The 25,637-nt window shown below is 38.0% G+C and overlaps 3 protein-coding genes across 4 annotated transcripts; 2 read left to right on the forward strand and 1 right to left on the reverse strand.

Moving 5' to 3' along the window:
- Positions 1–4,362: 4,362 nt before the first annotated feature.
- On the reverse strand, positions 4,363–6,100 carry LOC121864827 (neuropeptide-like protein 28). Its single transcript, XM_042363993.1, has 5 exons — positions 6,005–6,100; positions 5,752–5,899; positions 5,593–5,649; positions 4,998–5,048; positions 4,363–4,556 (listed from the first exon to the last, which is right to left on the reverse strand). Exons 1-5 carry the CDS (start codon positions 6,005–6,007, stop codon positions 4,540–4,542), a joined length of 276 nt encoding a protein of 91 aa, XP_042219927.1. The 5' UTR covers positions 6,008–6,100; the 3' UTR covers positions 4,363–4,539.
- A 12,586-nt stretch (positions 6,101–18,686) lies between these two features.
- LOC121864845 (ctenidin-1-like) lies at positions 18,687–20,417 on the forward strand. Of its 2 annotated transcripts, XM_042364008.1 has the most exons (4): positions 18,687–18,797; positions 18,974–19,280; positions 19,985–20,026; positions 20,135–20,417. In XM_042364008.1, exons 1-4 carry the CDS (start codon positions 18,795–18,797, stop codon positions 20,149–20,151), a joined length of 369 nt encoding a protein of 122 aa, XP_042219942.1. In that variant the 5' UTR covers positions 18,687–18,794; the 3' UTR covers positions 20,152–20,417. The 2 variants fall into 2 exon arrangements, with proteins under 2 accessions (XP_042219942.1, XP_042219943.1); XM_042364009.1 differs by lacking the exon at positions 19,985–20,026.
- A 2,757-nt stretch (positions 20,418–23,174) lies between these two features.
- Positions 23,175–24,682, forward strand: LOC121864846 (neuropeptide-like protein 29). Its single transcript, XM_042364010.1, has 4 exons — positions 23,175–23,268; positions 23,445–23,730; positions 24,382–24,423; positions 24,530–24,682. Exons 1-4 carry the CDS (start codon positions 23,266–23,268, stop codon positions 24,544–24,546), a joined length of 348 nt encoding a protein of 115 aa, XP_042219944.1. The 5' UTR covers positions 23,175–23,265; the 3' UTR covers positions 24,547–24,682.
- Positions 24,683–25,637: the final 955 nt, after the last annotated feature.

A 25,637-nucleotide genomic window follows, 5' to 3' on the forward strand; every position in this document is an offset into this window, starting at 1 on the left:
TCATTGGTTCATGCCGACAATGACATCAGCTAGAGTATGCGGGCATGGCGAGCGCTGATAGGTCCACGGCCATGACGTCAACTAGTGAATATCGACATGACAAGCTCTCTGATTGGTTCTCGCCCAACATTACGCCAGATAGTTGCCATTCTACTACAAAATGGGTTGATTTTGGGTCAGATACTAATTATGAAAGGCTAATTAGATTGAGAGCAAACTTAAGTTTCTGGCAGTGCAATGGGAAGGGCGGTAGTTGACGTCATTGTGGACACGGGCCAATCAGCGCTCGCCTTGCCCGAATACACTCCCTGACGTCATAATAGGTAAAACCAATCAACGCACACCATACCCATCCACGTCATAAATTAACCCCAAAGTAATTAAGGACCAATCAGCGCACATCATGCCCTCATAAGCGTGGATTTTACTATGACACGTCTGGGGCTCCATGAGACAGACAGACACATTACATTCACTTCACATTCAACAGAGGAAAAGTAGAACAGTGAAATAACAAAATAAAGTTTACCAAGACCATAAAAAATAATATTACAAATAACAAAAGTCAAACGAAAATAAAAAAGAAAAAACTAGACGATATTTGACGAAGTTTTGCCAAAAATAACGATAGTGTCTGTTATTATATCGTTGATTGATGTGGTGACAGGCCATTAGACTCAGGTGGTTATGTTAGGTTAACGTTACTAGCTTAATAATAACGGGTATGACTAAGAGATGGTCAGTGGTTGAATTAAACTGCACAGAAAATATAAATAAAATCCTCAAACACGTATAATATCCATCAGTTAAGTCAAATGTAGGTTAGACAGATCAAATGCATTTAAAAACCAGATGACGAGGAAGACGATTCTCCCTCCTACTCCCTCCCTCCCTCCTTCCTTCTTTCCTCCTTCCCCTTCCCTCCTTTCTTCCTCCCTTCTTCTCCCTCCCTCCTCCTCCTTCCTCCTCTCCCTCTCTTCCCTCCCTCTTCCCGTCTTCCCCCCTCCATCCCTCCTTCCCTCTACCTCCATCCTTCTCCCTCCCACCCTCCTTCCTCCTTCTTCCCCCCTCCCTCCCTTCCTCCATCCCTCCTCTCTCCCCCTCTCTCCTCCCATCCCCCTTCCTCCCTCCCTCCTTCCCCTAACGCCATCCTTCCCTCCCTCCTCTTCCCCTCCTCCTCCTTCCTCCCCTTTCATCCCTCCCTCCTCCCTCCTACCTTCCCCCCTACTTCCCTTCCTCCCTCAGCAAACAACAGGCCGGAACTTAATAGTCTTTTGCTAGGTGCTGTAATTAAGGGTGGGGCTACCACTGATAAGATTACCACTGTGTCGTCTTAAGGTACACAACTAGGGGTAAACTGTCATCATTAAGGATCTTGGGTCAAACAGTTGTAATTTTAGTCGTGTTATAATCTGTCATGAATTAAAACCTAATTTGTTTTATAACCCTAATTATTCTACTCACTTGTAATTATTCGGTTATGATTATATCAGTGGTTTTATGGCATTCTAAATGTATTAAAGTCGTGAACAATATTTTTAACATCTTCACTACAGAGAGGTTACTATTAATAACTCATTTAGCTAATTCAAGATGACTTCATTCAGTTATCTCCACTAATCCCTATACAGAAGAGGTTAAAATACAATATATTTCTTCAATTAACAGTAGTATAACAGAGTAGAAAACCTGTAGAAGCAACAGCCGAATTACAGGTAAGAAACAGTAAAGTGTTTATAATAACCAACACCATAAAACAACTTTCATTATAACAAACAACAGAACATTCTATAACAACCTCACATTATCAGAAGTAGACAATAAACTTAACACATAAGTAAAATTGATTAGTTGATTACGAGTCTGTGATTAAAGAGAAATATCTATGCTGATTAACTGACTGACTGACTGAGTGACTGACTGACTGACTGAGTGACTGAAACAAAAAGTTGATGGTCCGTAGACTCAGTGTACAGTACAGTACCACCGCCGCCACCCAACGTGAAAGTATGTTTTTACTTGAGTCTCCCTTCAGATAATAAAGAAGAAAATAGAAATCTTTACTTTTTTTATATTTTAAACGTTCAATAAATACAGTATATACGATTATTGTATTTCCATTCTTTGTTATAAATTAACTCGTGATTGGCTAAGCATAGAGGGATGGTAAAAACATATCAATAAAACGCATTAGGTGTGAACTGGAAACTGTCCTGGAAATGACTCGGTGTGTTTTCAAGGAAGTGGTGACGAGAAGCGGTATTTCCAGATGTTACGACGGCAATAGTTTACCTTTATGAGTTATAAAGATAAATTCTATGTTAAGATCTTCTGATATCTTTTCCAGAAACTATAACAGCAACTTTATATTAGCGGTCTTAGGTACCTTTATTCTTACTGAAAAGATAACCAATGTTCTGGAAGACTCGCTATCTTAACAAAATATCTCTATACTGCAAAACATGATATCTTTACTAAAGCTTTTAACAACACCTTTTGGCTCAGGATCTTCGATATCTTTACAAGAACTTACAAAATCACGTGAGTATTGCAGAATCGCCTTACCAATTACAGTAGCTGAGGACAGTGATACAATTAACCTTTCTAAAACGTACAGTAAATATTCCTTGTTAAAGAAAAAGTGTGTTGAGCTGTTCCTTTGATTAGCCGCCTAGTGACGAGAAGAAGGCACAGAAGAACACCAGAGGAATGCCACGTGTCGAATCAACTACCTAACACGACGGTCAACAAAGCTACTACCATGATGACCCAGACGTTGACGGCAAGTAAAGTACCTAAAGTCAAGAGACGTAAAGAGCGCTTGGTGATGACGCAAACAACACTGCCTGTACCACCTACTCCATACCTCCTTTATATACAGTTTCCATTCCACATTTTGAGCTAGATTAAAATATGACTTAATCTCCCTTTTGATGGTATATTTTAAAGCCATTATAGACGTTACAGTAAAAACATCTATTTAGCGGACTATATGGAGAGGAAAGACCATTATATCAAGGGTCCCTTAGATATGAAAACTCCATCTACAGAACTATGTAGAGATGAAAGCCCGTTATTTGGAGGTTTCACTGTATATGGGTGTACTAAAGTCTTTGGTACACAAGAGAGGTGGTGTAGCGGACACTATCCTTCACCACCGACTTTAACACTCAGCCGCCACGCACCATAAGGCAGCCGCCACGCACCATAAGGCTAAGTATACAAATGACCGATGTATATTTCCCTGGAGTATGGAATGTTGACAAGATAGGTTCGTGAGATAGAAATACAGGGTTATTTTTTATTCAAGAGCTCTAAATAATCCCTAAATAAGCAGGAACCTAAAATCTGATCATAAATGTTCTTCACTATGTTCAGATTTTATTTCTACAGATTTTTAGGTTCCTGTTTATTACATGTCCTAAAATATAAATAACTCTTGAATTGCTGTTTTCTGAAGGAAATTCTTCTCATGCTCTAAGTTTCTATATAAACTGTATTGAATTTAGCTCTTAATCATCGATGAAGAAACTTACCATGTGAAGGACGTTTCTCCTTTACACAGTGTAACTCATCGTGAAATCATTTGTTAAACTGGTAAAAGCAGAAAGTGATGATGACGCTGTTTAGTGCTTAATTAAACTCGCATTATGTCGTCGTTATCTCGCTAAACCCACGTAACACAGGTCAGTTTTAATTGGTTTAACTGGTTTGTGTTAGACTCGTGTATCGTGTACAATCACTCAAAAAACTCTCTGTACTCGGGGTGATCGATGATTTCAAAATTAACATTGAGACTCTGTTGTCTCGGTAGGGTTGTCAAAATGCTTCATCCGTTATCTTATTTTTTCAACACAATTTTGTATAGCTAGTTTTCTGTGAGTCAGTACCGCATATTAACCTTTCTCGTATACTTTTATATTGTTCAGATTTACCACATTAGGCACTCAAATAATTATATGTTATCAGTTCTAACATCTACTGCCGACTGACAGTTCGCGCTTCATGTATTGGCTCAGTATTGCTTCACGAACCTCTCTTCTCTACCTCCACCTATACACCCAGTAAGGTGCCTCTTTTTATCCCCTTTGGTTTGTCTTTGCAGATTGTCCTGTTCACTACCACTTACAGCAGATACTTCGACCTCAACAGTAATATCCCCTATTTTGATTTGAGGACTCACCCCTTCGTCTCTTGTCTTATCATCTCTTCATGTGACAACACGAAAACAGTCAACACTGATACCAAAAGATGGTCCAAGTTGGTATTGTGTTAATCATCTCCAGCACCATCCTGGCCATCATAAACCAACTACTCATCTCGACACAACACCTAACATCAGGAGGAGGGTGAAGACTTATGTTTCATTCCCGTGAACTTTATTAATATTATCATTCACAGTCAGGAGTCACAAGTGAACAAAACTGGTTGTGAAACAAGTGACAACCTTAATTTGTTTTATTCCTGTAGTGGAGAAAACAGTGGAACAAGGCGCTGTGTTGGAGAGAACAGTGGAACAAGGCCCCTACCTCCGATCACCTACCAGCCGTAGTTACCTGAAGAAGAACCATACAATAAATATTAGTCTGGTTAATCTTATGGTGATATAATCTCGAAGTTAATTTTCAGGTAATTCGAGTTTGAATATTTGTGATTAATTGTGCTTCAGTGATAAAAAGATCAGCTCGTTAACTATTATGTTTGCGGCCGATTAATTATTGGCAAAGGAGTTAATTATGTTAACGTATTCCTAAACAGACAACTTTTGACTCTGTACAGACAGATACACAAACACAGTGATCACTATACCCCTCTTTCCTCCCCTCTACCACGAGATATTAAGACTACATTAAGCGGGTATTAACTACCTGAGGAACATAAACAAACACAACAGCAGAATGACACGAAGTAAACAAACACAAAGACAATAATGTAACTCAAGTGATCCATGACAATAATAAACAACACAGTATAAGAGATGATAATGAAACACTTACCAAACCCACCAAGTCGTCCAAACACTCCGTGACCACCCTGTCCACCGTGACCTGGGGATAAACGCCAGTTAATGAGGACAGGTGAAGTACTTCTTTACTATAAGCACAACGTAAAGATAATTTCAGTTTTTTTGAAACTTTGAAGTCATTTGTATATAACAGTAATGATGTAGATAAACATAGTACAAACTTGTACTAAATATCAACAGCACTTTATTAAATCCTTCCTAACCGAACCTAACCTAAATTTAGGTAAAGTTTGTTTTTGTTAAGATCCTGAAGGACGTCTTAAGTGAAAGTCAATACTCCCATAAATTACTTCTATTTCACAAGATAGTTTGCAAGGTCTTACCTCCTGAGTAGCGTCATCACACTCAAAGAATTTAGGCGTCGTATTTAAGGGTTTAAGATATTTTTCGCTGAGTTAATTCAATGTACTCAGGTTAACATAGTAGTCAAGGAGTTAAGACTTAATCGGACAATAATACCTAAAACACACACACACACACACACACACACACACACACACACAGTCAAGATATACTAATAAATTTCCTTACATAACGTGTAAACAGCAGTGTTAATGTTGGCTTACCATAGCCCCTAGTGATGACGTAGGAGTGTCCTCCATAGCCGCCTCCACCATACCCGCCTGTGGGGTAACACAACACGTTTAAGGCAACTTGATAAACCTTCAAAAATATGACAAGAATGGCACTATAGTCAAACATAGCATTTGAGACTCACAACTTACCATATCCCCCACCATATCCACCATAGCCGCCATATCCACCATATCCACCATAGCCGCCATATCCACCATAGCCGCCGTATCCTCCGTATTGACCACCATAACACAGGCCGGACACGGCCACCAACACCATCACCACAGACAGGAGGCCCTGGAAGCAACAGTCACTGGTATGTTATTGTGACAAGAGATGACGGAGTTTTATAATCCACAATATCACAGAAATGTTGATCAGAAAGTTGAAGTAAATCTGTACCATGGCTGCAGGATCTGTTTGGTTGAGGAGCGGGTTGACAGTGTTGTAGAGAGAGGCTGTCCAGAACTTTATATACAACAGGTGGCGCCTCCTGTATGTTCTCACCTTCAGGACATGGACCTCTGGTTTGAAACATTGCCACAAATACCAAATTATCCGTGAAAATTATTTAAAAAACGTGACTTCTTTTCTAGATGTGAATATTCTGAGGCAGGAAGTCCTACACACATCGATGATCCCACGGGGAAAATCTTCAAGGCGATGACATGATGAATTATGTTCTCTGGAAGTCAAATGAACCGAACCAGCGTACAGGAATGTCGGGAGTCAAGGTCCTTCTGATGGCGGGATTTTCTGAGTCCTTGTGGAAACGACAAGAACCTGCGGAACTGACGATGACCGGTTGAACTGACGAAGACCGGTTGAACTGACGAAGACCGGTTGAACTGACGATGACCGGTTGAACCAAAGAGGATTTGTACGGAACAGAAAGATATACACGATTCAATTTTTTTCACCAAAATAAGAAAATAAGTGTTACACCAAAATTCATATGTATAATATTATTTTGTTGATCCTTAAAATAATGTTAACAAAACTATTGCACCAAAATATATATATGAACCTTTACTTCCAGCCAAAATAAACTTTACATTATCTTTCATCTGAAAATAACATGTACATATGTTGCATTGAAATATATTTGTATTGTACAGTAAGGACTCAAAGCACGGGAGTGTTACGTTCCTGGAACCTCACATAAGAGTGAATTTCATGTATATTCTGGTCCCCCTGAATGTAAACATGAATCCCATTTTATATACTACAGTAATCCTACCCAAAGGTAAACAACTGCATGCACTGCCACCACAAACCATGTCTTATAAAGTGTTTGATGGATCACATAACTTCTGAGTTAGATGCGCCACTCTTTAATATGTCCAATACCCTGACCCATCCTCAAAACTTTTCAAAGTTTGCACTTTCTTTATTTTTCTCACTCTCACCATCATGAACACTGCCACTAAATTTCCTGGGAGATGTTGACAGAACTAAAACAAGAGAGGAGCATTTGACTGATACCTAGGCGAGGTGTGGTATTATCTTATGGTCGTAAGTTAATAAGCAACCCCTTCTGACAATAGGCCCAACCATTTCCTCCATCAAAATGGATAATGAAATAGATACAATAAATATATAGATGATGAAAAAAATATGATTAAGAAGTTCTATTATATGATAATGAGGGACACTGGTCTAGCAAGAGATGGTGGGTGGAGTAGCTCGACCAAGGGCGGATCAGGGGGTCAACCGCATATAATCAGGGTCGTGTACTCTGTATACACCTACTTTGAGATTCTACTGTATTAAAAAATAGACATGAGCTTTAACTGCACCAAAATAACCTTCATGATAATTATGATAATTTTATCATTACTTAGTGAGAACAAAGAAATATATATGAATGCCATATGTACCTGAAAAATGCATATATACTGTACTGAAATATATGACCCTTACCTCCATCTGAAAAGCAACCACTACAGAACCTCTATAAACCACATCCTAAATGTTATTTATTCTTTTAATTAAACCTAGACATAGTAACCTAACTTCACCTAACCGTGTTATAAGCCTTGATTTATCTCAGTACCTGACGTTAGCACCGCTAGGTTTCCGGTACTGTACGGTCTGCAGGGTTAGTAGGATGCATGCAGTACAAAATATAAAGTCTGCTCCCTCATAAAGCAAGGCTCAGGATTCAAAGTTAATCCCACTTAATAAAATAATGAAGGAAAGTTTTAACTATCAAATTAAAGCTTATTAATTTTCCATATTTTTTAAAGAAACTTTTAATTTCGTCTCAGTGGATTTCATTAAGTTTTCAACCCCCAACACAAATCATAAATCTGGATGTGCATATTTAAAACTGCACCCTAGTATAACCTTACCGAGTGAAACTGATAAAAAACAATCAGAACTCTGTACTTACCACCGACGCTTCTGAAGTTCTAACCTGTAAAACCAGAAACCAGTATTAGAAACAATTATTGACAACAGTATGCTTGTTTAAAATGAACCTTATAATGAAATAAACCCCATCACAATACAGTACTTGTACTTTAACACTGCTGCCATGATGAGATGAAACAAACAATCACTAAGAATTTTAAAGTAATGCCAAAACTCCAGTGCTGCGACTCCTCTCTTATGGCCTGTGACATTCTAGTAAATTAAAAAACAAGTCTATGATCCTAGCTGGAAGGGACCACTGACCATTGGCATCCGAGCTGCAATTTGGACATTAATAATTGTGGTTCATTTTTCCCATAACTTGGATCGATGATAATTGTTTTAATTCAGCAGAAAGTGACATTCAGGACTATTTTCCTTAGACCGAAACCTTACAAATGGATGGAAATGCACCGCAATGCTAAGATATACCGTGGTTCAATTTTGTACTGTATTACTAGTACAATAACCGAAGTACGAAAGTTTTTAGTGATAATAGCTGTGTTGTATATTGCATATATTTAAAAATTAACAATTAATAATGCAAATTATAAACTTGTAAATTATCAAACTAATATAACAAGACTTTGTTCAGGTTAGTTATATACAGTATAACCTTCACTGTCACAGATTACCCTCCTTGGCACCTCAACCTGACCTAACATTACCCTACCTAACCTATCCCAACCTCCCTAACACGGGGAACCAATTCAACCTAATCTAATCTAACCTAACCTAAATACTTAACCTAAGCTAATCTAACCTTCCTTAGACAAGTAAACCACCTCAACCTAACCTTGACTGTCACAGTTTGCCCTCCCTGACATGGGTAACCACTTCCTACGATCGCTGTGACATATTTCAGTCCATGAAGATATTTGGTTCTTGCCCGGAACATCTGCTATCCATGGTCAACAGTAAAGCCAAGGTGTACAACCTTGGGACCCATGTACAGTGAAGTGTTTTTTAAGGTTTCAGTTTGCTAACGGCTTCCGTTTTGGAGCTGTAGGTGGAACAGATAGACAGACGCTCACAGACAGACACGTCATCAATAATAATACTAAGGTGTACAACATTGGGACCCATGTAATATGCGTTTAACATTTCAGGTCTCTAACTGCTGTTTTGAAGCTGAGGCTGAACACAGCCTTAGAGGCTCACAGACAGACAATATCTGTCCTGTTATTATTATAACGTTTAACTGTAGGCAGCCAGTCGGGTACATCAGCCAGCACTACACACCAGCACCAAGTTGCTTTCTTTCACAAAAGTTTTGTGTGATATTTATTAATATTGTGTATATTTGTAAAATTTAAAATATTACCTGAGAATATTCGTTCTTCAAAACCCTTTAATTTTTCATTGCCACAAAGTCTTATTTCATACACCATCTAGAGCATCATTAGGTCTTAATAACTTAAAAGTTTCATCTCTTATAATTGCTATTGTTAATGGAGTGGAGTCATTACTAACCTTATTAGGCATTTTTAAACACATTTGTTGAGTAACAACATTATAACGCTACACGGTCCTGCCTCTTGTGTCTGTACAGAGAAACATTATACTTGATTGAGGCATTTTGACAGTAACAATTATTTACATGCAGTGTTCATCTCTACAGCACTATTCTTGTGCTTAGCTTTCTGGAAGACATAATTGTCACCAAATAAATTTAAGAATATGGTGATACTCTGCCATAGTATGATTAGTATGCTTGCTTAGGAATACTTGACAGGAGTGACCTGACCTGAGGAACTACCGAGCGAAATTTCTTCATAGATGATAAGAGTTTTATCACTTTGAAAGACATACATAGTACGGAAGAGGAGTGCATTTTGTGCCAAATCACTTATACGAGTTAAGAAGTTTTCCATACATGAAGGAGCAACTCCTGACCCGCCGCCCCGCTGATGGTTCCTTTCAGTCAGATTGTTGTTCTACCCCGAGATTATTTTATTTACACAAGGTGGTGTCCAAGTGTCAACTGTTTAAGCTTTTTTCTTTCCTCGTCTGATAAAATCTCTCAAACAGCGTAACAGATTAAACAAACAACCAGAACACAACATCTTCCCAAAAATTATTGTTGCAAAAAAATCAAGAAAGTGATTCCTTTCACCTATTTACTGTGTTAATGATAAACTGAAGAACTTTTCTTCGGTTGAAAAGTTTCCTAACTCGGCTCCTTAACCTGGTCATCTGTTCTTAAACATATCACGAGTAAAAATTTTCCTTTATAGTTAGGTTTCGTTAGGTTTAATCTCATCCGTTTTTTGCATGTTTTTACCCAACAATTCCCCTCTACTTCAAACCTCTGTCCACTCATTGTGATCAAAATTTCAGTTTATAAGTAAAATCGGAAAGTAAAAAATAAAAAAAAAAAAAAAAAATCTGAAGAAAACTCTATAGATATTTTTCTCTCTCTATCTTCCAATATACAAATTAATATAGAATTCTGTGGTTGACCTTTACCTAATGTTTGACTTCCTTTCTGAGAAAAGAACCTTTACTACAGAGTAAACCTGACACTAGCGGCGGCTGTATTCCTCCTACATGTAAGTCTGGTTCTTGAGGTAATAAAGCTTTTATCTTCAATGGAGAAATTTCATTAGTTAGCTGCTGAGGCTGGAACAACATCTTGAATATTACCATAAATAGTAAAAATACTTACCGGTATTCTTGCTGGTGATGTCATCCCAAGCTCATTAACTATCACTTAACTGAGATCACATATTTTCACTTAACCGAGATCACTTATTTTCACTTAGACAAGAACGCTTTTTCAATTAACCAGGTTCACTTATTTTCACTTAACTGAGTTCACTTATTTTCAATTAAACAACATGACATATTTTCACTGAACAGAGTTCACGTATTTTCACTTAACTGAGCTCACTTATTTCCACTTAACCAAGTTCACTTATTTTCACTTAACTGAGATCACTTAAACTAGAACGCTTTTTCAATTAACCAAGTTCACTTATTTTTCACTTAACTGAGTTCACTTATTTTCAATTAAACAAGATGACATTTTCACTTAGCCAAGTTCACATATTTTCACTTAACAGAGTTCACTTATTTTCACTTAACTGAGCTCTTTTATTTTCACTTAACTGAGCTCACTTATTTTCACTTAACCGAGTTCACTTAGTTTCACTTAACTGAGCTCACTTATTTTCACTTAACCTAGTTCACTAATTTTCACTTAACTGAGTTCATTTATTTTCACTTAACCGAGTTCACTTAGTTTCACTTAACCGAGTTCACATATTTTCACTTAACAGAGTTCACTTATTTTCACTTAACTGAGCTCTTTTATTTTCACTTAACTGAGCTCACTTATTTTCACTTAACCGAGTTCACTTAGTTTCACTTAACTGAGCTCACTTATTTTCACTTAACCTAGTTCACTAATTTTCACTTAACTGAGTTCATTTATTTTCACTTAACCGAGTTCACTTAGTTTCACTTAACCGAGTTCACTTAGTTTCACTTAACCGAGTTCACTTAGTTTCACTTAACCGAGTTCACTTAATTTCACTTAACCGAGTTCACTTAGCTTCACTTAACCGAGTTCACTTAGCTTCACTTAACCGAGTTCACTTAGTTTCACTTAACCGAGTTCACTTAGTTTCACTTAACCGAGATCTTGGTGAGGATTCAGAAAAGGTCAATCATGGAACTCCATATTGATTTGTTTTTAGGGAAATAAAGCAAAAATAAATACAACTACTTCACTGTCGGAAATGTATATTTTGAGAGTTTTTTTATTTTCTGATTTCGACCAAAGAAAAAATGGGCACATGATTTTATATTGGTACGGCAGCCGTAGACAAAACTTTGATGTTTACTGGAAAAACAGCCTAATGTGTATGTGTGGTGGACAGACTATACAATGATAGTTACTAAAATGGCCTTCTTTCTGACTAACTTAACCTAACTGCACTTAACATAACTACACTTAACATCACTACAATTAACCAAACTTAACTTAACCTAGCTTAACTTAACCTAACCTTACTCTTGCAGAAAATTGTATGAGCGTAATATTTAAGAACATGGGTCCCGGTCAATGAACCAAGTTAGGGAGCCTTCACAAGGATGGTGGAGGAAATAGTTCTTTGCCCCCCCCAAAAGATCATGAACATAACCCAATGACTCGAATATCGGTATACTGTACATGTCTAACCTAACCAGAGAAACTAGAAGGACCTGACCTGACCTCCTAACCGCCCTTCTGTACCGCTGTGAGTAAATCTAACCAAATCATCAAAAAAAAAAAACAAGGAACTTTAACAACTAAACCTGGAATCGAAATCAGAAAAACTCATAAAATACAAATTTCCGACGACAATGCTATAAAGTATTCCATTTTTTGTTTGCTGTCTTCCAATACTATACAGATCAATACAGAGTTCCTTGGCTGACCTTTTCCAAATTACTGCACAAATTTTCACTTCGCCGAGTTCTTATTTTCACTTAATTGAGTTCACTAATTTCCACTTAACAGATCATAATTAATATGTAGTAGTTGCCAATACTTACGTTTATAGTGAGTCTTATATATTTATATTTTTTCAAGTATTTTGACCGATGTAATTACCCACAATATTAGTTGTTCAAAGTGGCTTTAGAGTAGAGGGAAAACATGGGGTAAAATACGATAAAAACAAGAAACAAACCTTTGAAAACCTGACCTAACCTTTCTTAAACTATAAAAATCCTTAAACCATAAAAAGTTTACCTTATTTGTGTTTTCGGTGTTTAGTAGGTGATGGTGTTGCTTTCGGTGTTCAATTGAGGAGGGATCCATAAACTCAAAAGTGATTCTTAACATTTGTATAAGTTAAGAAAGGTTAGATAAGGTGGGTAATTGGGGAGGGAGGGGAGGGAGGGGGTCATAGTGGTTAAAATACTCGAAAAATATAAATTTGAGACGGAAACATAATAGAATAAAGTATTTTTTACTCTTTCTCCTTATATAAGACTCGCTATAAACGTCGGTGTTGGCAACTGCTACATATTATGCCTAATGTTCACTTAACTCAAACTCTCTCTTTATATCTCAACATATCACTCTTTATATCATCACTTAACACACCTAACATGTGATCAGTATCGTCGATATTTTTACCAATATATTCAGGGCCGGATTCAGGAGTGGGCAAAGTGGACAGTTGCCCAGGGGCCTCCATAATCTGGGGGCCTCCATATATTACGATATTTTATTTATTTGTTTGTTTATTCATTTGGATTATTTTTATTTTCATTCTTTAAAATTCATGTTTATTTATTCCATCACGTAAAACTATATTCAGCATATGGCTTCAAAATTCTCCAAAGAAGTGTTCAAATTTCAAAATTTTCCCGGGAGGCTTACAGCGCCCCACGAACTCCCAGATGTTTTGGCTCGCTTCACTCGCCACTCCACCCTCTTGGGTAGTTATAATGAGGGGGCCTCCACAAAGAGGCTGCCCATGGGCCTCCACCGGTCTAAATCCGGCACTGAATATATTCTTGAATGAATTTGATTAGTTTCTTCACATCACAGCTGTTGATCTTAGCATAACACTTTTTAACTTTCTCACCTTTCGACACCATAACTGTTTCCATAGTTGTCTGTAGCGCCATTAATCTAGCAACATGTCTTACAAATTAGATGTTGGAATCAGTTCATGGTAGAAGATTATGTGGGAGACAGTAGCTGGTGTCGTCTGCACGGCGGTGATTGGTGTCTGATGGAAGGTAACAGTGAGCACTCGTGTGACTTGTTGTCTTGCTAAACTTTTCAAACTTTTACTTATTTTATCATCTTAACTTTGAGTTTCGTTTTAATATATGGAGAAATAATATAAATAAAATAAATAAAAATGATTGAGTGAAAGAAATCTATCAGGTGCCATATACCTGTAACTTTGTCGTAATAAATATTTAAAACCTTAATGAAAAATCGTCGGTACAAATCGGACATGTTTTGAAACAGATACACTACCAGGTCATAAAATATCTTCTTAACGATCTTGTGAAACATACATGACTAAGTTTATACACATAATAATACTACTGATACTAAAACTAATACTGATATTAATAATAAAACATCCATAGGAAACTTTTAGTGTTTGTTTGACATACTGTAATATGACAAAGACTATGGCAGCATGTCGACCTGACTCTCTTGCTAAGCCTGACGTACTGTAAATAAAGATTGTAAAGAAATTATCATAGGCTTATATATGATTGTATTTTTCTGGCTAAATAAACTGTACCGTCATCGTATCTGAGGGTTGGCGAGACACGGATTCATTATTCTGTCCATAAATGGTTCGGATTCACGAGTGTGAATCTCGGGGTTCGTGGTTCGGAAGGAGAGGCGACAAGACCGACATGACAAAACTGTATAGCGAATTTCGTCTTAATTGTATATTCCAGTCAGACCAAACGCACTCACTCATGTCTGTCTGTTTCCCGCTACACACCACACGACTATTTGACAAATCTGAATATCAACGTTGCTTGACAAACGACACGCTGCTGACTCTGTCCTGACACTTCCGGCCACACCCAACCTTACTGGGTGGTGTTTGTAGAGCGATGACTGTCTCAAGACACTCAACCATCGATCACCAACATTACACTAAGTTCGTCCCTGAAAATCAACTCTGTTAAAAGACTAAATATGAGAATAAAGCGGAAGTAAATTGTTGAGGTGATGTATACAGACTTAGGTTCCCTGGGCTGCTCTCTTACATCCTGAAGGAAGTCGTGTTGTTCTGTTTTCGTCAGGTTGACTCATACAAGGAGCGAGGTTGTGTTGACGGCCGCCACTCTTGACCCAGGACCCAGAAAGTGTCACCATCACATTAGTTACTTTCATCTTGGGAGTTTGTGAGCCATAAGTGTGTCAATCTATTCAAGGTGATCGGAACCAATTCTCTTGGGTAATGTTAACTATCTATCTATCTATCTATCTATCTACCTATCTATCTATCTATCTAATGTGGACGATGGAAAAAATAAAGATAAAGGGGAATAGAGATTTTCAGATTTTAGTCGATATATCTCACACCTGAAGGAAGGTCGCGTGAAGTCATGACACCTGACGATAACTCCGGCGTAACGACCGCAGCTTCCTGTCCTGCCGGATACTCACCTGACCTTGGTGCAACGCTCAGAGGTTTGGGCTACGTTATAAATATTTATTGTCTTTTCATGTGATTATTCGAACTGAAATTATAGGATGTGGGTTTGTTTCTGTCGTAATTATCGTAAAAAAAAACACAACAACTGAGGGAATACATTTTGTAGAAAGTAAAACCCAAGAAAATTTGACTATTCTCCAAAAACGAACGTAAACCAACCCAGTTCTTACACTTTAATCAGTTCCTCATTAACCATCATTATAGAAGCGTGATAATCAGCTTCACCTTTTCTTCGGTTCATCACCACCCGCCAGACACAATGCTAAAGACGTACACAACATTGTTTACTACCAGAGTTACTACACAGGAGAGTTACCTCTACTGAACTGAGTGTTGCTTATCGTTACTACCACTGATCCCAGACACAGCCATAGACGACCCTCCGCCCTCACAGCACCAAAGATTTCTGGAATGGAAGTCTTACAATTAAGAGTTCCGGTCATACGGAAACCATAACTTATAATATAATTGTTTATGGTGAAATAACTTGCGAATTTCCAATTATATTAAATTGATTTTGAAATAATAGGTAGACTGTGAGGAATTATGTGAGGTGGTACCTGCTGTGGTCTCACGTATGATTACATAGTCTGTGGAACTCTCCCCTCCCGACATATTCAAAGAGTTAAGTCATCTTACACTAAGGGTTAAGTCATCTTACACTAGGGGTTAAGTCATCTTACACTAGGGGTTAAGTCATCTTACACTAGGGGTTAAGTCATCTTACACTAAGGGTTAAGTCATCTTACACTAGGGGTTAAGTCATCTTACACTAGGGGTTAAGTCATCTTACACTAGGGGTTAAGTCATCTTACACTAAGGGGTTAAGTCATCTTACACTAGGGTTAAGTCATCTTACATCAGTGTTAAGTGATCTTACACTGGGGGTTAAGTCATCTTACACTAGGGGTTAAGTCATCTTACATCAGTGTTAAGTGATCTTACACTAGGGGATTAGAATCATCTTACACTAGGGGTTAGAGTCATCTTACATCAGTGTTAAGTGATCTTACACTAGGGTTTCATCTTACACTAGGGGTTAAGTCATCTTACATCAGTGTTAAGTCATCTTACACTAGGGGTTAAGTCATCTTACACTAGGGGTTAAGTCATCTTACACATCTTACACTAGGGGTTAAGTCATCTTACATCAGTGTTAAGTCATCTTACACTAGGGGTTAAGTCATCTTACACTAGGGGTTAAGTCATCTTACACTAGGGGTTAAGTCATCTTACATCAGTGTTAGGTCATCTTACACTAGGGGTTAAGTCATCTTACATCAGTGTTAAGTCATCTTACACTAGGGGTTAAGTCATCTTACACTAGGGGTTAAGTCATCTTACACTAGGGGTTAAGTCATCTTACATCAGTGTTTAGTCATCTTTCACTAGGGGTTAAGTCATCTTACACTAGGGGTTAAGTCATCTTACACTAGGGGTTAAGTCATCTTACATCAGTGTTAAGTCATCTTACACTAGGGGTTAAGTCATAAGGGATTAAACAGTGTATGAGAGGACAGTTGCTGTTATTAATGGAAAGAGGCAAAATGTGTGCAGGTCTTCAGAGGTAGAGTCCCCTTCACTAGTAAGTCTACAGAGGCTCATCATATAAACATTCCACAAATCATTATCTTTGAGATATTTGTTTTAATATTGTTTTACTTTGACTGTATAATATGTTTACTAATGTGAGTTTCCTTCTGTCGAATGTAAACAAACACAGGGCTGCCACACTGCACAAAACCTGACGATCCCTGTAAACTCACTAGTGAAGGGAACTATGCGTCAAGGATTGAACCTTTAATGCGTCAAGATGGTCTTTGAAAATATAATACAGAAACTTCTTATCAACCTTCCCAACTACTGTACTTGTGTTTCGAGGAGGTTGTGGATGACGATGATCTCCCTCAAGAAGTACTAGTGACTTGTGAAATAATCTACACTTGGAACAGAACAATATATATCTCGTACTAACAACACTATAGTATGTAACCATTATGAACCTCAGAGCTCAGTGACGCTCACCATCCCATTGTTTTGATATTGAATTTAACTCAAAAGGAAGACATAGAATTGCTGCTGAAAGTTCTCAATGATTCGAGTGACAACAACGCCAACAAGAAGTATAAATAAGTAAACAAATGGCCGCAGGTTCTTTCTCTTAGAGCTAAACCAAATATCTAGATCCATTTTTGACTACAAATACTTTTATAACTTACATCACTTTTAATAATCTATAGTGAATGTTACTTTTAATGTTGATATTTGTTTTTTATATAAATTTCACCCTTAATAGTTATTTTTATTTATTTTTTATTTAATAGACTATCTCAGGGACTGGATTTTACGGGAGTGAAATGCATGGGAGGGAATTATAAAGTCAGTGATATACATTGCTGAGCTGAATGACTTTTTGCCTCATTTACACACAATTGCAAAAGAAGAAGGAGAAGAGTCCAGTCTGTAAAGATCTATTTAGTGTTTGTGAGCATTGATAGGCGTTTATCCTAATTATATCAAAAAGAAAGTTGACAAAACATCACCATGACAAACACAGACATTCAAATCATAGGGAACTAAGTAAACCCGGTTTGGACAGACTGACAAAAACAGCTGAAAACAACGACCTGGACTGACTGAAGGTAAGGTTTAGATGTCAAGACCTGACTGACCTCTTGTCATTTTCTCACCCACCTAAACTAATTACTTTTATGAACCCGTTCACCAGAGAATGACTTGCATGGTGTATCTTGATTACTCAGTGAATGTGATATTATGTTTTGTTTTTTCGGTAAAATTTTAATATTTAATAACTGTAACTACTGTACATAGCCCCCAAAAAACATTATTAACCCTCTGAGGAACATGTTAGTATGTCTTGAAGGAACTTATTGACTCTAAACAGCTCTGTCTCACTTAACTTGTCTTATTACTCACCACAACATCTAACAAAAAAAAAAAATCTTCATGAATTTTCGACACCTGACCTGAGACCTACGCGCCCCACGATCAATTCCTTATTAATAACCGATTAACCCACGTGTGATGTTCATCAGGTGTCAAGCAGGTGTCCTTCAGGTGTCATACAGGTGCCCTTCAGGTATCATATAGGTGTCATACAGGTGTCCTTCATGTATCATATATGTGTCATACAGGTGTAATTCAAGTGTCATGCAGGTGTAATACATGTGCTATACAGGTGTCATACAAGTGTTCCTGAATTATCATACAGGGGTCCTTCAGATATCATATAGGTGTCATACATGTGTAATTCAAGTGCCATGCAGGTGTCATACATGTGCTATACAGGTGTCATACAAGTGTCATACAGGTGTCACACAGGTGCCCTTCAGGTATCATATAGGTGTCATATACTGTAGGTGTCAAGGAGACTCAACTTTCAGAATGACTCTACATAACATTTCAGTAATCTAGGTTATATCTCATCTGGGGTAAGGAAATCAACTTAGTGAAGGTGTTTAGTGGGAGGCGCCATCTGTGGGTACTATATAAGGACTTTAACGCACACATTCAGCATCACACTTGTTCTAGTCTTCAAACAAGTAACTTCTACAACCATGGTAAAGACTCATGGTGAACTGTCTTATTTCTATAGTAAAGTCTCGTGTAGAGTAAAGTCTCGTATACAGTAAAGGTCTCGTTATGGAAAGAGACTTATTTGTATAGTTTTCACGACAATGGTTGAATTACGTCATCATAATACTATATATTTTATGTAGTGATTGTTTACTTGCAGCGTGTGCTATTGGTCGTGTTGGCGCTGGTGTGTGGTGTCTGCTACGCTGCACATGTTGGCTACGGCGGTAGAGTAATTGGCTTCAGTAGTGGAAACTTCGGTGGAGTCGGTGGTCAAAGCTTCGCAGGCTTCAATAGTGGAAGACCCGGTGGACGCTACTATGGTAGAAGACACGGAGGCTTCAGTAGGGGAAACTTAGGTTTTGGAGGCTTCAATGGTGGAAGCATCGGTGGTAATGGAGGCTTCAATGGTGGATTCATCGGGGGTAATGGAGGCTTCAATGGTGGAGTCATCGGGGGTGGTAGTGGTAAGTATGACGTAACTCGTCCAAAAACAAGTATTGATATACATGAAATATACCAGTTTTGTGTCTCGCCGTCAGCAGCAAACCTTAAAACACCTCATTGTGGTCAACTTCAGGAAGGTCACACAAGGTCAATCACCACACACATATACATTCTTGCTTAAGATGTTACCTTAAACACACACACACACACACAAACACACACACACACACACACACACACACACACACACACCGGCTGTTTTCTCTTAATAGAACATATGTTTTAACTTGAGATAACAATTGGCATAACCTTTCATTCTCTGCTGCAACGGAAGCTTTATACATGATGGTCACAGATTGATGAAACATTGTTTTCACTCACTCACTCACTCACTCACTCACTCACTCACTCACTCACTCACTCACTGATAAAACTTTATTTCGTTGTTCTAGTAACTAATATGTGTTGTTTATGAGAAACATTTATGTACTAATGAATCTCATCTTTTAATTATGCGTACCTCACCCCGCTCTCTTCCCCCCTCCCTCTCCCCCCCCCACTCTCTCTCTCTCTCCCTCTCCTCCCCACCTCCCCCTCTCTCTTACCTGCCTCTGTTATATGTCCCCACTAATCCCCACTCTCTATCTCTCCCTCTCCTCTCTCCCCCACTCCCATTCCCTCTCACCCCCACTCTCTCTCACACTCTTCCCGTCTCCCACTCCAGGTTTCAGTGGTCATGGACACCACGGTGGATCGAGGTATTACGGTCAGTATATTAATATTTACATTTACATAATACTTTAATGATTATTTAACTGAATATATAATAAAATGAAATGACTTTTTATTATTAACAATGTGTTGTTTATTTCAGGTTACGGACGCAAATGAGATGGGTAACACCAGGCTGCCCCAGGGAGGACCAGTACCAGGCTTCCCTAGGGAGGACCAGTACCAGGCTTCCCTGGAGAGGACCAGTACCAGGCTTCCCTAGGCAGGACCAGTACCAGGCTTCCCTAGGGATGACCAGTACCAGGCTTCCCTGGAGAGGACCAGTACCAGGCTTCCCTAGGCAGGACCAGTACCAGGCTTCCCTGGGGAGGACCAGTACCAGGCTTCCTGCACTACTACGAGAATAAAACTCGTGAAAAATTAAACATGTCTTTTCATTATTGTTATACACTTATTAATGGTCTTTTATTGAATGTCTACAGCAATGTTATCTATGGTGGTATAACGGGTCTTGACTTATCTTGAACATGATGATGATGATGATGATGATGATGATAAGATGTTGATGATGATGATGATAATAATAATGATACGATATTGATGATGATGATGATGATGATAATGATGATAAAATGTTTATAATGATGAGAAGATATTGATGATGATGATGATGATGATAATGATGATGATAATGATGATAATGATGATAAAAAGTTGATAATGATGAGAAGATATTGATGATGATGATAATGATGATGAGATCAAGTTGATGATGATGATGATGATAATGATTATAATGGTGATAAGATGTTGATGATGATGAGAAGATGTTGATGATGATGATAATGATGATGATGATGATGATGATGATGATAAGAAGTTGATGATGATGAGAAGATGGTGATGATGATGATAATGATGATGATGATGATAATGGTGATAAGATGTTGATGATGATGATGATAATAATAATGATAAGATGTTGATGATGATGAGAAGATGTTGATGATGATGATATTGATGATGATGAGGATAATGATGATGAGAGTTTAAAAACACTGAGCTCATGGAGAAATATATAACGTATGAATTTAAAAGAAGAACTACTGTACGCTACTTATGATCAATACATCAATATAAGAAATCAAATCAGTTTTAATCTCTAATGAGACTTTTTAAAATATATAATAGAATTAGGTTACTGGTTTATGTATTATACGGTGTAGATATAATAACTCTGAACTTTTGACAGTATAGGAGGAGGTACCGTAGCCTAGATATGTGATGGATGTATCTAACTTTACTGAACATTAACTTCTTCAATGGTGTTTCTCTCTCTTACAGGTAGACAGGTAGTCCACTCATTAACAGGAAGGTAAATGGTATCTCTTTTTACCTATCTAAAACTAACTACAGTATTGACATTTTATCTTAAAGCCAGCCATGTTAGGAATAAAATTTACACTTTACATCTTATCATAATGGCTTTCTAACTTTATTCGTATTCCCAGTATACCTAACAGGGATTCCCATAAAAAGTGTTTCCTCGTGTGAACGAATAACTCAAGTTTATTTTTTCACAAGCATTTACACAACTCACTTCTTTCTGGCAGATCATTAAACATTCCGGGAAGATCGTCATGGAGGTTGGGGTGGGTAGGAGGCGGGACATCTCAGATAAAACCCACAACATTCCTCCCTCACCATCACTGTCTGTCCTCTGTTCGTCAACTACACATACAAACACACACACACATAAGCAAAACAATGGTAAACAATAAACATATTAGCTTATTCATTCAGTGTTTTAATGAAGAAATGTAATAGATTAATACTCTAATAGAAAATATCCCATGAGTGAAAAGGTTAATAGTTTTCTGTGTGTGTTATTTCAGCGTTTCTTGGTGGTGTTTATGGTGCTGATGATGGCGGCTGTAACACACGCAGGCCGGAGTTACGGTGGTTATGGTGGGTTCGGTGGCTTTGGTGGTGGCGGTTATGGTAGGTATGGCGGCTATGGCGGTTATGGCGGTTATGGCGGTTATGGCAGATACAGAGGCGACGGCGGCTTCAGAGGATATGGTAAGTAATTCTTCACACGACTTTTTACTTCAACCTACGAGGAACTAAGCCAAGCAATCCATAGCTATATTAACTCTCACCCGTGACAAAAATATATTTCACTTATATTAAACAATCAATCAGGTCAGTAGAGAACGGGATACTTGATGTGTTTAAATATAACTTAAAAAAAACTAAACATCTTTTGTCATAATTTTCCTTGTTTACTTTATGCATAAGGTAAATTAATGTTGTTGTTTACAGGTGTTTATGGAGGCGGGGTCACACGCTCTTTGTGAGGAGAGGATACGGTAAGGTGGATCCGTGTCATGTAGTGTATTGCAATATTTTAATGATTTAATAATGATCACCTGAACTTTAGCCTCCTACGTTTATTTCACCTGGTGATTAAATATCCTAATATTACCTGGGATGTTATGTTATGTTAGGGTTCAGGTTAAGTTAGATTAGGATAGGATAGGTTAGGTTAGGCTAGATTAAGTAACCGTTAGGGTGTTTAATCTTCAGGTGGAACAAGCTATAGGGGGTTAATAATCAGGTAATCCTGAAACATGATATAGACAGCTTATCAACACCATACCTACTCACACAAAACTTCAGGTAAATATAAATTCTCTCCTTGTTCCCACAGGTAACGGAGGACCTGGTAGCTATGGCAGATATGGTTAGAGAGCTTTATATTGTTATAGTTTGATACGGTATAAACATTACAGAAGAAATCCTAAGTCTTTTAAAAGTGAATGTTGGATGTTGATGTTAATTCAGATATTATCCTATATTAAGTCTATTGTTTCGTTATAAGTTTGATTTGTTTCGCTATTGTTTGTTTAGAGTTGATGAATATAGTGAATTTTTGTGAAGACTTGGTAAGAGTAGGTGTTGTTTGTTGTTGCAGGACAGACCTATGGTTGGTGAAGAGTTGGTGGTGTGTGGTGGAGCTTCGGGGGTATGTGGTGAAGCCCCGGGGTGTGTGTGGTGAAGCCTGGAGGGTTTGTTATGAAGCCTCGCGTGGCGTGTGTGATGCTTCCTCGTTACACTGCATAATGAAGCTTTGCCTCATCTGGGGCAAGGAAATCAACTTAGTGAAGGTGTTTAGTGGGAGGCGCCATCTGTGGCTATTATATAAGGACTTTAACGCACACATTCAGCATCACACTTGTTCTAGTCTTCAAACAAGTAACTTCTACAACCATGGTAAAGACTCATGGTGAACTGTCTTATTTCTATAGTAAAGTCTCGTGTAGAGTAAAGTCTCGTATACAGTAAAGGTCTCGTTATGGAAAGAGACTTATTTGTATAGTTTTCACGACAATGGTTGAATTACGTCATCATAATACTGTATATTTTATGTAGTGATTGTTTACTTGCAGCGTGTGCTATTGGTCGTGTTGGCGCTGGTGTGTGGTGTCTGCTACGCTGGACGTGTTGGCTACGGCGGTAGAGGAATAGGCTTCAATGGTGAAAACTTCGGTGGATTCGGTGGTCATGGCTTCGGAGGCTCCCATATTGGAAGACACGGAGGAGGCTACTATGGTAGAAACTTACGTTTTGGAGGCTTCAATCGTGGAAGCTTCGGTGGTCATCGTTACGGTAGATTTGATGGCTACTTCGGGGGTAGTAGTGGCTTAAACTTCCACAGAACCTCTGGTTTTAATGGTAAGTATGACGTAACTCGTCCAAAAACAAGTATTGATATACATGAAATATACCAGTTTTGTGTCTCGCCGTCAGCAGCAAACCTTAAAACACCTCATTGTGGTCAACTTCAGGAAGGTCACACAAGGTCAATCACCACACACATATACATTCTTGGTTAAGATGTTACCTTAAACACACACACACACACACACACACACACACACACACACACCGGCTGTTTTCTCTTAATAGAACATATGTTTTAACTTGAGATAACAATTGGCATAACCTTTCAATCTCTCCTGCGACGGAAGCTTTATACATGATGGTCACAGATTGATGAAACATTGTTTTCACTCACTCACTCACTCACTCACTCACTCACTCACTCACAGATAAAACTTTATTTCGTTGTTCTAGTAACTAATATGTGTTGTTTATGAGAAACATTTATGTACTAACGAATCTCATCTTTTAATTATGCGTACCTCACCCCGCTCTCTTCCCCCCTCCCTCTCCCCCCCCCACTCTCTCTCTCTCTCCCTCTCCTCCCCCTCTTTCTCACCTCCCCCTCTCTCTTACCTGCCTCTGATATCTGTCCCCACTCCCCCCACTCTCATTCCCTCTCACCCCCACTCTCTCTCACACTTCTCCCGTCTCCCACTCCAGGTTTCAGTGGTCCTGGACTCTACGGTGGATCGAGGTCTTACGGTCAGTATATTAATATTTACATTTACATAATACTTTAATGATTATTTAACTGAATATATAATAAAATGAAATGACTTTATTATTAACAATGTGTTGTTTATTTCAGGTTACGGACGCAAATGAGATGGGTAACACCAGGCTGCCCCAGGGAGGACCAGTACCAGGCTTCCCTAGGGAGGACCAGTACCAGGCTTCCCTGGGAAGGACCAGTACCAGGCTTCCTGCACTACTACGAGAATAAAACTCGTGACAAATTAAACATGTCTTTTCATTATTGTTATACACTTATTAATGGTCTTTTATTGAATGTCTACAGCAATGTTATCTATGGTGGTATAACGGGTCTTGACTTATCTTGAACATGATGATGATGATGATGATGATAATAATAATGATACGATATTGATGATGATGATGATGATGATGATGATGATGATGATGATGATGATGATGATAATAATGATAATGATGATAAAAAGTTGATAATGATGAAAATATATTGATGGTGATGATAATGATGATGATGATGATGATGACAAGAAGTTGATGATGATGAGAAGATGGTGATGATGATGATAATGATGATGATGAGGATAATGATGATAAGATGTTGATGATGATGATGATGATGATGATGATAATAATGATACGATGTTGATGATGATGATGGTGATAATGAAGATAATGATGACAAGATGTTGATGATGATGAGAAGATGTTGATGATGATGATAATGATGATGATGATGATGATGATGATGATGATGATAAGAAGTTGGTGATGATGAGAAGATGGTGATGATGATGATAATGATGATGATGATGATAATGATGATAAGATGTTGATGATGATAATGATGATAAGATGTTGATGATGATAATGATGATGTTGAGGATAATGATGATGAGGGTTTAAAAACACTGAGCTCATGGAGAAATATATAACGTATTAATTTAAAAGAAGAACTACTGTACGCTACTTATGATCAATACATCAATATAAGAAATCAAATCAGTTTTAATCTCTAATGAGACTTTTTAAAATATATAATAGAATTAGGTTACTGGTTTATGTATTATACGGTGTAGATATAATAACTGTGAACTTTTGACAGTATAGGAGGAGGTACCGTAGCCTAGATATGTGATGGATGTATCTAACTTTACTGAACATTAACTTCTTCAATGGTGTTTCTCTCTCTTACAGGTAGACAG

Source organism: Homarus americanus, unplaced genomic scaffold, assembly GCF_018991925.1.
Source record: "Homarus americanus isolate GMGI-L3 unplaced genomic scaffold, GMGI_Hamer_2.0 scaffold46273, whole genome shotgun sequence".
Taxonomy (NCBI): Eukaryota; Metazoa; Arthropoda; class Malacostraca; order Decapoda; family Nephropidae; genus Homarus; species Homarus americanus.